This window comes from Cynara cardunculus, assembly GCF_001531365.2.
Source record: "Cynara cardunculus var. scolymus isolate 2C chromosome LG 11, CcrdV1, whole genome shotgun sequence".
Taxonomy (NCBI): domain Eukaryota; kingdom Viridiplantae; phylum Streptophyta; class Magnoliopsida; order Asterales; family Asteraceae; genus Cynara; species Cynara cardunculus.
Window position 1 is genome coordinate 20,007,359 of NC_037538.1, and position 11,971 is coordinate 20,019,329.

General features: G+C 36.5%; 1 protein-coding gene across 3 annotated transcripts; it reads right to left on the bottom strand.

The window, feature by feature from the left end:
• Positions 1-2,346: 2,346 nt before the first annotated feature.
• On the bottom strand, positions 2,347-11,673 carry LOC112522300 (transcription factor MYB3R-1). 3 transcript variants are annotated; one of them, XM_025131430.1, is made up of 13 exons: positions 11,583-11,673; positions 10,862-11,058; positions 10,662-10,716; positions 9,513-9,570; positions 7,349-7,443; positions 6,840-6,943; positions 6,356-6,484; positions 5,832-6,172; positions 4,531-5,759; positions 3,957-4,288; positions 3,710-3,818; positions 3,433-3,624; positions 2,347-2,525 (listed from the first exon to the last, which is right to left on the bottom strand). In XM_025131430.1, exons 2-13 carry the CDS (start codon positions 10,936-10,938, stop codon positions 2,418-2,420), a joined length of 2,829 nt encoding a protein of 942 aa, XP_024987198.1. In that variant the 5' UTR covers positions 10,939-11,058; positions 11,583-11,673; the 3' UTR covers positions 2,347-2,417. The 3 variants fall into 3 exon arrangements, with proteins under 3 accessions (XP_024987198.1, XP_024987197.1, XP_024987199.1); XM_025131429.1 differs by having other exon boundaries at positions 4,531-6,172; XM_025131431.1 differs by lacking the exons at positions 9,513-9,570; positions 10,662-10,716; positions 10,862-11,058; positions 11,583-11,673 and having other exon boundaries at positions 4,531-6,172; positions 6,859-6,943; positions 7,349-7,429.
• Between the last annotated feature and the right edge of the window lie 298 nt (positions 11,674-11,971).

The following is an 11,971-nucleotide window of genomic DNA, read 5'->3' on the forward strand; positions in this document are numbered from 1 at the left end:
TATATATAACGGATATGGAGCGAGGCGGGGAGGACGATACTTGTCCCCGTCCTCATCCCTGGCTTGAGACAAACAAGATCCCTGTCTCCGTCCCCATTCCCGATTTAGCGAAGAATCCCCGTCACAGGCACGGTGGACCGGGTTCCCTGACGGGTCGAGACCCATTCTCATGCCTAGTTGAGAGAGAAGTTGGCAAGGGTAGAGGAAGAGGTGTGAATGCTGGAGGAACGCCATCTGGTTGAGATGGAGCCCGAACGAAAGAGGAGGGCAGATTTGGAGGTCGAACAGGTAAGACAAGCTGTTGCATTAGCCGAACAGGTCAGACAAGCTGTTGCATTAGCCGAACAGACCGCCTTATCGGAGCATTTTGCTGCGTGTATGCAACAGTCGAGATACGTTTTCCCCTCTCCCCCACCTCCGTTAGTTAGATTGTATGAATTTTAATATTAATTTGTACGAATTTGATATTTTAAATCGTATGAATTGGTTAATTTTAATTTGTTCACAGTTTTGTTTTATTATATTATGGTCAGGTTTTGTATAAATAAATACATAAATTATATAATTATAAATTATTTATTTTTAGATTAATAAACATTAGTGACGGATTAGCGAGGGAAAATCCGTCGCTGAAAGTCCTTCCCCTTCCCTCGCTAAAAGTCCCTCCCCGTCCCTCGCTAAAAGTCCCTCCCCGTCCCTCGCTGATCCGTCACTGAAAGTTCCCCTCCCTGATCTGTCGCTGAATCTGTTCTCTCGTCGTCGCTAAAAGTAACCCTTGCAAATCCGTCGCGGATAGCATTACCTACAAGCTTTTGACCGACAAACTATCAACGACGGATCAACGCCAAAAGACCCTATTAGCAATGGATTTGCAAGGGAATTTTCCCTTATTGACACTCTTCATTTTTGTATTGATAATAGATGTTAAATTGGAAAATTTAATTGTTTTGTTTAATTTATTTTAGCCATTACATGAAACCGGAGGAGTTTTTGATTAATGCTTGGGAAAGAAAATGGAATAAAAATGAAAATGACGCGAAATAAAAAGAGAATTAAATTCAGACTCCTGAAAGAATGAACTTATTTTACTATATAATATCAAACAGTTTCTTTTATTTTTATTTTCATTGATTACTGCTTAATACTTCTAACTAAACACCCCATGAAAATATGAAAACAAAATCCCGCTTAAACAAAGCTCCCCACGATCTTGTTTTTAATCTTGCTTCTTGAAATTGATCAAATTGTAATTTCTAACAGAAATAATTTTAATGACATAGAAATACTTTTAATTACATGTAATATTAAAGTTGGATTGTAATTTCTAAAATAAAATGACAAACATCACATGAGCTATACCAGTAATGGCAAAGAATCGTGTGAGAAGTGTAAGAAGATATATGAACCCTTAATCACTTTAAATCTCATGCCCACCCATGAATTACGTTTTAAAAAGTAATTGATCTGATGCATCTCAATTGTGTTGATATTCAATTACTGATTGATCCAAAAATGAATGATCTTTTTTATGTTTCTCACCATAATTTCCCTTCTCACCGAAACTCAACCCTACCAGTAATTGGGTCCCTTTTTCGGTTACAAAATTATGTCTTAAACCCTAAATATTACTTTAAAATTATATTCCCCAAAACAGAAACTCGAACAAATTCTGTTCCAAAAAACATATTCAAATCAAATTACCCTATGTTTTCAAGCATCAAAGGATTCGATAATTGTAGGTGTTCGAACCAGCTTATGCACACCTCAACTAATCCCTAAAGAGAAAGGTAGTTCAACCAACAAATAAAGATAAGGCCTTAGGGCTCCTCCCAGTAGGTCTGGTCGCTAGTTCGAGTCTCTTTAAAGCCAATGAGATTTCTATGACGGTTATTTTCAGGGACCCATGGAATTAATAAAGGTGCATTGCAAGACGACTCAACACTCACGGTTAACAAACAAATACCGATCCTTAGGAACCTGAAGTTAACAGTCAAGTAAACCCTCACCATCAGTAACCTTGCAAAGACTTCAACCAAGGTGACCTTTGGAGAGAAACTCAAAGTTTTACCGGTCGAACTATCCCTCGATGTTAATTGTCAAAGAACATGCAGAGAGAAGAACAATTCCCCTCTCTCTAATGAAAAAGGGTGGGATGAATTACAGGAGATCATATTACATTACAACAAAAATGATTTAATAATCAATAAATAATAATAAAATGGTAATATGTAAACAGAGAAGACTACCAAAAGATTATATGCATGGCCCCTTTGATATTTCAGGAAGGGAAATGCACATTTTATCAACAATCACATATTGTAACATATATATATATATATATATATATACTAGGATTGACTATAATAGCCCTGGGAGGCTACACATGTATAAACTTGTTATATGTTGCATACTACAAGTTACCTGCAACCCTTCAACAGATAGGAAGACGGACTCGAGAAACTTGCACCCTCCGTTCCTTTGCTGGGACTTCCACATTCACTGAAATCCAGCACCCTTCTCTCTGTCTGCAAAGAGACCGTAACATGAATTCATGACAACGGAAGTTTCAGATAATTTAGTCGGTTTCAAGGAAAGGGAAATGTGAACTTGTGTGTGAAGCAAAGTTGCAATCTTTCTTCCTAACATCAATCATGGAAATGCATTTGAACTCATGACATGTAATGCTGTTAGAGCAGAAACCAAATGGTATTCTTATATCTTGAAGATGGTTAGAATTAATAGCTCATGAGCAAATGTGCCAAATACTGATGTTTTCTTTTTTTACATGCGAATCCACTTAAATTCATGGGATATAATGCAAATCTACATGCAAATACACTTGAATCATGGGTACTCCAAATGGTTTCTTATAACATCAAAATGAGCCATATAGTCAGAAGACATCTCCAACAATAAAATTTATACCATTTTGCTAAAAACTGGTGTAAAAACAATAATTCTTGTTTCTTTGAAGTACATGATAAGTATATATGGCAAATACTCACACACTCCATGCCTTTGGTGGGGTTTGAACCCTTGACCTCCTGAGAGGTTGGACTCTACCGGTAACACAGGTACCATTGAGGCAATGACCCTTTGTTAATAAAAAAAATGTTGTAATTAATACTGTTACTCAATTCGGTGTGAAAAACTGGAAAGCCCATCGGAGCAATTTGGTGTCAAAAATGGAGTTTGGAGTACCCATTGGATACGGTCCGAATAAGGCTGCTTGGCCAAATAGCTCATACATAAATGTGACAAACACTCAAGGGTTGCTTGATTTGGTTTTCATATGGCCTTTATTGGAAAACAAAAGCATTGGCTTGATTAAGGTATACTCCAGGTTATAAAGGTTGTGCATTGGAACCTTATTTAAACATCACCAAAAAGGAAAAGAGAAAAAAGTAATTCCCACATATAAACAAGACATACCAAGAGATTTGATTCTTGCCGACTCCTTTCCCCCTTCTCTTCATATCTCTTCTTAAGTATGGAATCAGGAGTTTCATCTCCCAAGACCTCCTGAGCATTTGCATATGCAGGAGCAGTATGCTCACTTAACTGTTTCATTAACCCAAGAGCATCATAGCTTCTTTCCCTTGGGCTCACAAAGTAACCAATATCCTGCAAACAGCTCCACATATCAAATGAAAAAGAACATAAAATGATTTTTGATAGCATAATTTTATCAAATGAAACTTCACATTACCTCAATTGTTATATCTGTATCAACCCGTGGGCCAGGCAGAAATGAGAACCAAGGGGATTTCCATGCAGAAGGAGAATCAAAGCTTCTCTTGAAGGGAGTTTCACCAAATCTAGGAGGAAAAATAATCAGGAAAGAAATATTAGCAAGAAAAAGAAAGATCAAATCGTACACCAAAATGATTTTGCATGGCCGTCTCACGCCATGGTAATACAATTATAAATAGAACTAACAACTGTAGACATCTTACAAGCCAAAGGTTTCGACTGAAGCATCATTCCCAGATTTTTCAACAGTATTAGGAGCAGAGTGCATGGATGCAACAAGGCAACTTCCAGCCTTCTTCCCGGAAACAGTATGAGGGCTGACAAGGGATTGACACGGATTATCACAAGAAGATGCCATGGCAGTAACATGATCTGGCACAACTTCTGAACTACTGGAGCTTGTTTTTCCAGATATTTTAGCATTTGGACCCTTGGGTGTATCTGCTTTGGTGGTAAATTTATCAGGAGAAAAGAATGACAGATTATCCAAGTTCCGTTCCGTAAGAACTCCAGATGACTGTTGCACCTGACAAGACTGAAAAAAGTAATGTTGTTATACCAGAAAAGAACACAAAGAAATCTAATCCTAGAAATTGTAAAAAGGTAATTAACCCAAGATTAAGAGGTATAAGAGTACTTGGATAGAAAACGAAGCTCTATAAGTAAAGCATATCTGAAGTAAAGGAGTTAATGCGTAAAGGATAAATCAGAGTTTTCAATTTATATGTGAAGTCTAATTTAAGTAGTTTAGATTGGAGTTTTCAGCTTTGCACTCACTTTCGTTATTGTGCTGTTTCCACCGTCCTTTTCCCTCCCTTCAGTAGCAGGTATCACATTTTCTTTATCTTCAACAAATGGTCCATAATCCTCCTTGTGACTAAATGATGGTGACTCTTGGCTCTTACTGTCATCAAACATAACCTCCAACCTAGAGAAGTCTCTAGCCAAGTTGGAGAAAGAGGTGCGCTCTAACTTCTTTTCACATCTTTTCTCAGACAAAGGTGAACACAAATCACGATTTCTCTTCTTTAATATAGATGGTGTGCCTGTGAAAGTCTTGGCAGCACTTTTCAGCACAGCCTCTGGGCTGTCTGCTCGTGAAGGTGAGTCCCACAATCTGTATGGACTAAAACAGTTCCCAGATGACATCATCAGCTTCCGAATACCAAGAGGACTATATTCATGCTGCATTTCACCACCATATTGTACTAGATCACAGCTAAAGAATGGGATGTCCAAGCTTGGGAATCGAGGAGGATCATAAGATAAAACTCCTGTATCGTGCTGCTCGGTTTCTGAAACATGAACTTGATCAACTGACGGATCACTTTGGAGTTGTGCTAAACTAAACGCATCTGTAGGTACTACCTCCAAAGAATCGTTAACTTGATCTCTATGATTTTGTGACCCCACAATATCTTGACTATTGCAAAAATCAGTATTGCTAGAATCATTCGCGTAAGGAAGTCCATTATGGGCGTGCACAGGGAGTTCTTGATTGTTGATTGAAGGACCATTAAACTGATTGGATTCACTATTGAAGTTATTTGTACCTTGACCAGATGGTGGTTGTAAAGGCATGCATATAGACTGATAACATGGAGTTCCCAGCAAATCTGAATAATATGATTGTGAATTTATATTACTATCATTAGGAACTTCACCGTTTGATGGCTGATAAATTAACGAGTCTGCAGATCCATCTTCGTTGCTATTTGGACACTTGTACAAATTTTCAGAGGCATAGGACAAGGTAGATCCATCAGGTGGGTATATCACCCTGGAACAGTCATCTTCAGACATCAACATATGCTCTGCCACATCAGAAGCAACAACCAGGTTGCCAATTGAAGTAGAAGCGCCAAAATTGACAGAACTTTGAGTTGGATAGGGTGCCACTTCATGGTTCTGATCAACATCTATACAGTTTATGAATTCTGAGTCCTCACTCAAATCTAGTGAAGGGATCTTTTGTAACTCGTTGGAAGAAATCTGCCAATCTTTATCTGAAGTTACCCAATCATGTGAGAAACATTGTTCGACCATCTTGGAAGAATCAGACAATTCGCAAGGCAAACCTGAACTTGGATAAGAGCCAAGATCTTGATTAGAATTTTCAGCTGATTGGCTTTCATTTTGAGCATATCCAGCAATTGCATTTGCCATAGTGGCTTTTGAACATCCCCCAAAAGTTGAACCTTGACTGCAATCTGAGACATCCTCGGTCTCTGTAATATCTTTGGGAATGCTATCATCTCCACTATACTGTTGCACCCATGAGGAAGTAGAAGCAGTTGATTGATTCGTATGGCTGAAACGAGGCAACCCTTGGGACTGTGCAAGCAAGCCTGATGCCAAGTAGGAGTCCAATTTCTTCTTAACAGAACTGTTCCAATGATTCTTAATAGCATTGTCTGACCTGAGAACCACATCAGCAACGACGCATTACTAAGCACGAAAATTACAAATGAATTTAATGTAAAACTAAAATAAAGTCATGAATATTTTAACCTAATTAACATCTCTGGGGAAACATAGGATACAAAATTATGTGAAAGGACAAACTGTGTTCCATAATTTTCCAAAGAAAAAGTAAGCATACCGCCCAGGCAAGAATTTCGTTAACTCCGCCCACTTATTCCCATAGATTTGATGGGCGTTAATCAGCGCTAACTCCTCTTCCTGACTCCAAGCCTCCTTGTTTATGTTAGGATTCAGATGATTATGCCACCTGAATAGGTGTAAAGAGGACATCAGGTTAATGATAAAAAAATTATAGCAGTTCAGAACAGCAGAAACATATCATTGAGACTTGAAAAAGGTAAGATCTTAAAAATGTCGGTTGCCAAATCAGCAGGTAAAAGAAATATGAATTCACAACCCTAAGTAGATCCTGCTCTTGCGTGTCTAAAAGCTGTAAACAAGAAGATATTGGTTTTCAACTGCAAACAACTACAATATATAATATTCTAGGATACTATATACTGGGCCTGCTATCGATCACTGTCATCAGTCTTTAGTATCCACAGCCGGCAAACACATTTGTCAAAGGAAATGGTATAATCATGGGAAGAAACATATATTACCTCTCCCGACACTGCTTACCAATGCGACCAGGAAGGTGTTGTGCAATGGTGGACCATTTTTTGGCTCCATATTGCTCCACTAGACGAACTATTACTTCATCCTCCTGAATATGTTAAATGTGAAAGAATGAGTGATGTTTAACACAGGGCAGACAAGATAGAAGGTACAATGAACTACATGTGCAGATGATGCCGCAAAGAGTATGGCCAGTCACGAAAAAGACAATGTACTCGAGGCCATTTGCAGATTTAATATTATAATTTAGCCAATTTGACAGATATATCCATTTCCATTTTGCAATCAACAGTTCTCAAAATAATTGGTAGAAAACAATACACTTAAGCATCCCGGAATTGTCAGAGAAGCAGCCTGGAACCAGAATGTTTGTTCTATCATTTATGAAACGAACATTTGTCAAATTGGCTAACTGTCATCATGGTTTGTCAAAGTGCCATGTGGTTGGTAGTATCTTTATCCTTTTGGTAACACCCAGGAAATTATGACTAACCTCTTTCGACCATGGACCTTTAACAAGCTCTGGGTTCAAAACTTTCTGCCACCGATGCAAGCACTGGACATCAGTTCGATCCTTGAAACACTCCGCTGAACATGTCATATTGTTAGCGCATAAAAGAAATGTGTGTGCCTAATACTGTTCATCAATCACCCGCAGTTTAAAAATACAGACAAATATATTACACAAATTTGGTGGGGATTTAAAACTTCCTGCCAGCAATGCAAGCACCAAGAATCAGTTCGATGCTTGAAACACTAAGCTGATTATACCACGATGTTATGGTCTTTTTTTTTTGTCCTAGTAGTACTTATCATCTTCAACAGTTCAAAAGTTAAGACAAATTGGTTGTACATCCTTAAACCATAATGGTCCGGCTTCTAAAGGTCAAAGGAAAAAAACAATGTAGCAAAAGACCAGATATGAATTCCCCTTATATTTAAGATAAATTCATTCCCCTGTCTATACTATTATTACATACATAAAAGTATGAAAGGGAAAAACTAAGAAGACCATTATTACTGCGGGTAAATGTAGCAATCCAACCCATTTCAGTTGTGACATACTACTAGACAATAGGCTCAATAGCATACTCAACCAAACATGGAGGCATTGGTACTTTCCGAGGTCATGACTTCAAATAGAAGTTCTTGGATAAGGATAACTGATTCCTTTTACGGTTGCTAGGTTGCTCACCCCTTTCTACCACTTGTGACTTTTATAGCACTTGAGAATAATAAATAACTAAGTTAAACTTTGCCGATCCATGTATCTGAATTTTCTATAAAGACCAGTGATGAATGTTTTAATATGTTTACACACACGGAAAAAGCACTATAAGTAGTATTTCAACTTTTAAAATGTGGTTGACTCAAGCTTAAAGTAGGCCTTAGGCAAAGGAAAATTAAAATAGACCTAAAACCATTTTTAAATAGAACTAAAGTTTATTTTTCATAGTTTTTGAGAAACAAATTGATCAATTAGATCTTTATATTCAAGTTCATTTAATAAAACCTTCTCAATAGAATACAGTCAAGGTTTTAAAAAGCGGAATCTACCCTCGGCGAGGTGAGGGGTAAGCCTTGAGGCGGTCCAGGCGTCATCTTACGCACCATGGCAGATATACATATAATACAATATATATATATATATATATATATATATATATATATTAAATATATACAAAGCCGAAGAATGGAGAAGAAAAAAAATATAATATATATCTACCATATACTCTTTAAAGTGGGAAATTGGAGAAGTGGGAAATAATATATATGCGTGATGCTTTTCAAATTGGGAGACAAGTGAAGACGTTGGAGAAGACAAATGAAAATTACGAGCATCAAGAGAGTAGGAGAAATCAAGCAAGAGAATGAGCTTATTTAATAAAAACTAAAATGAGTAAGTCAATTTTTAAACCATAATTTCTAATGCCGCCTCAACATCGCCTCAGTGACCCGAGGCGTACGACTCAACTAACCCACAAGAGGCACCGCCTCATATTCGATGTTACAGTGCCACATCAAGGTGTGCCTCAAGTTATTTTCAAAACCATGAATATAGTTAATCCATTTAATATTTCTTGTGACATAGTTGATCTTAAATAAGATTTTCTTAATTTTAATTTTGAAAATTTTATTTTTCCACAAGCAATCGTCACTAAAGTTGTTAATAATAATCTTTTTATTATACCCTTTTTATTTACTAAGGTGTTCAATTATATTGTTAATTTTATTTTAAAAGATATCCCTCACAATTTTTAATTCTAAAAATAAATTTAAACCATCAATATGAGAAAAGTCATCGAATGTTGATACAATATATTTGAACATCTTTTTTAAACGTATAATCTAAATACTTTTATTTCAAAACTAAAATCAAAAATATTAACATACACTTGAAATTGCTCAAATCTATTTGTAAGTGATGAAATAATTTAATTCACTGTATACGCAAAAGAATATTCATCAACTGATTGTAATTAAATGAAGTGAATAATTGACATAATCGATATAAACATATTACTAATTATTTGAATTTTTTGGATATAAGAAGACAAGCAAAGGGAATAGAAAGAAAATATCAACCTTTAGTTATCTTAATATCGTAAGTTGAGATTAATTTACCCATAAAAAGTAGCTTCATGAAGAAAAGATACCTATTTTTTTCCAGTTCTTGCCATTGAATTGCTGAACAGCTTTACATAACGTTTCATCCTAGAAGTGAAGGAACAATCCATCAAGCTACGAGTAAATCAAACATAACATGCAGAAACACAATATGCAGAAGGGTGCAAATGTGACTGCAAACAACAAACAAACTTGAACAGAGATAATTACAACTATAAGAAGAACATGGGTGTGGGTGTGTGAAGAAAGATAGAGAAAAGAGAACAGAAATTATAGAAGCAGAATGCATCTTGCTGCAGAATAAAAGCAATCTACACACAGAGGAAGAGGTATCAAAATGCAAGCATTTAGCTTAAGAACCATAAATATATCACAAGATTCGAATGCCATTTTAGAGAAAAACAAGATCAACAAACCGGAACGATAATGAAATTAAATTGATGTTCAAGTGGATCCTATGACCCAAACTACACGCATAACAATCTTACACAACTGACTCAAAGATAAACGACAGTGAAGCACACATATGACAGGGGGTGGGCATAAGAGAGCAAGAGAGCTAAGTATATGAAAATTAAACAATCAGAATCTTTGTTAAAATGGAAAAACTTTTCATTACCGGAAGTAGGCCAATCACAGAATCTTCAGACCATCAGGTGCATTTATTTGTAAATAGAAATAAGATGACGAAAATAGCAAGGGATGAACTGAATCATTTTGAAGCAAAAACAGTAGCAATATAAGAGGACATGAAAGACCAGCATGCATGGACAACAAATGAGAATTCCAAATAGTTGACAAATAAAAAAAATGTTTACATATGCTATCCTTTCCAAAACATACACATTGAACATGTACATGAATACAACAAAATGAAAGAGAGTGGGGGGTTTGCCTTGGAGAAAAACCCGAACTACATCATCATTGAGGCCAAGAGCATATATATGGTTTCTAAAATAAAGTAGCAAGAGAAGAAACAAAGATATCACACAAACAGAACTGGGAAAAAATGTCTGCCATGATGAAAAAAGTTTTATCATCATTGTTGTCAATACATATATCATGAAGAATTGACAAGTCATGTGCTGGAGATCTTAGTGTAAATAAGTACAAACTAAGCATTCCATAAAATTTATACAAGGTCTAGAAGGGTTCTTTTGACAATATCAAGAGGATACCTCTTCTGCAGTCCACTGCCCCTTTGTCGAACGCCTTGTAGGACCACTTGTCCTCCTACAAGCAGTAGCATGCTTTTATCAATTGTACAAGGCCTAAGAGAGGTTCTTTCAATTGAATTATATGATAAGAGTGATAACATATAGAAGGTTTGGTCTATGTATTTATGAGTCAAATTTTCTATAATTTCATATCGTTATACCCATTTAGAGATCGCATTTTCTGAAGTCCTTTGCTGAGGCCATCAGAAGATACCGTCATTGTCAAATCGCTTTCCATTGCTGATCTCCCTATCACATACCCCGGTTCCTGCTTGCTTGTAACTCTCTCCGTACTGTCCCCCCCAAAGCATTATCAGTATTGAGGGACTGGGAGAATAAGCTATCTGCACAGTATTTTCTGGTAGAAGAAAACAAATAAGACCCTAATGAGCTTTTCAGAAGCATAAATCACACAAGGAGAAAGGGAAAAAAGTGAAAGAATTGAACACAGTACAAAAAGAAACACATAATCCTGTAAACTGCCAGTCAATGAAATCATACATGTGCTAAAACACGCCTCAATCAACCCCGTCCCAGCTCCACAAATTAGCATTCTACACCCGATTACTAATAACTTACTCAAATTTTATGCAGATGGATAGAAAGTGGAGGAATTGCAGTCATCTACAAATAATTAGCTAAAAACCTAGCATTTATAAGAACGGGAAGAAAAAACCCTAATACATCAACAAAAGGAAAAACCCAACGATTTCAAACGACGCGGAATAAATATAAAAATGCAAACTCATCGTATCCATTCTTGTGTGATAAGACGAGAATTTTTCAGATTAAATCAAGTAATTTGATACTATAACTCCAAAAGATGCAAAGTTTGTAAGTGAAAAAACGAATTTCAAAACGCAAATGGGGCTAAAAACTTACAAGCGAGTTCAAAGACGCCAGCCACGAAATCAGAAGAAGAAAGAACCCAAGGCCCCGATAGATCTGCGATCACCGGCAGAGATGAGAGCCTCTGAGAGAGAGAGAGAGAGAGAGAGAGAGAGAGAGAGAGAGAGAGAGAGAGGAGAGAGAGCAAACGGTCTATTAGAAATTCAAAAAACCAGAGGGGGGGCAAACAACAGTTCAAATCCTATGCGTTAAACTTAAAAGGTCGAGCATCTTCAAAATGGAGACTTTGAATAACTTTTATCCAAGTCAGCTTTAATTATAATTTTTATCAGCATTATAATTTTTATTTTTTTCAGATTTTTGTTTCTATAATTTTTTTATTTTTTTTACAGCATATATATACATATTAGTTGTGTACCCGT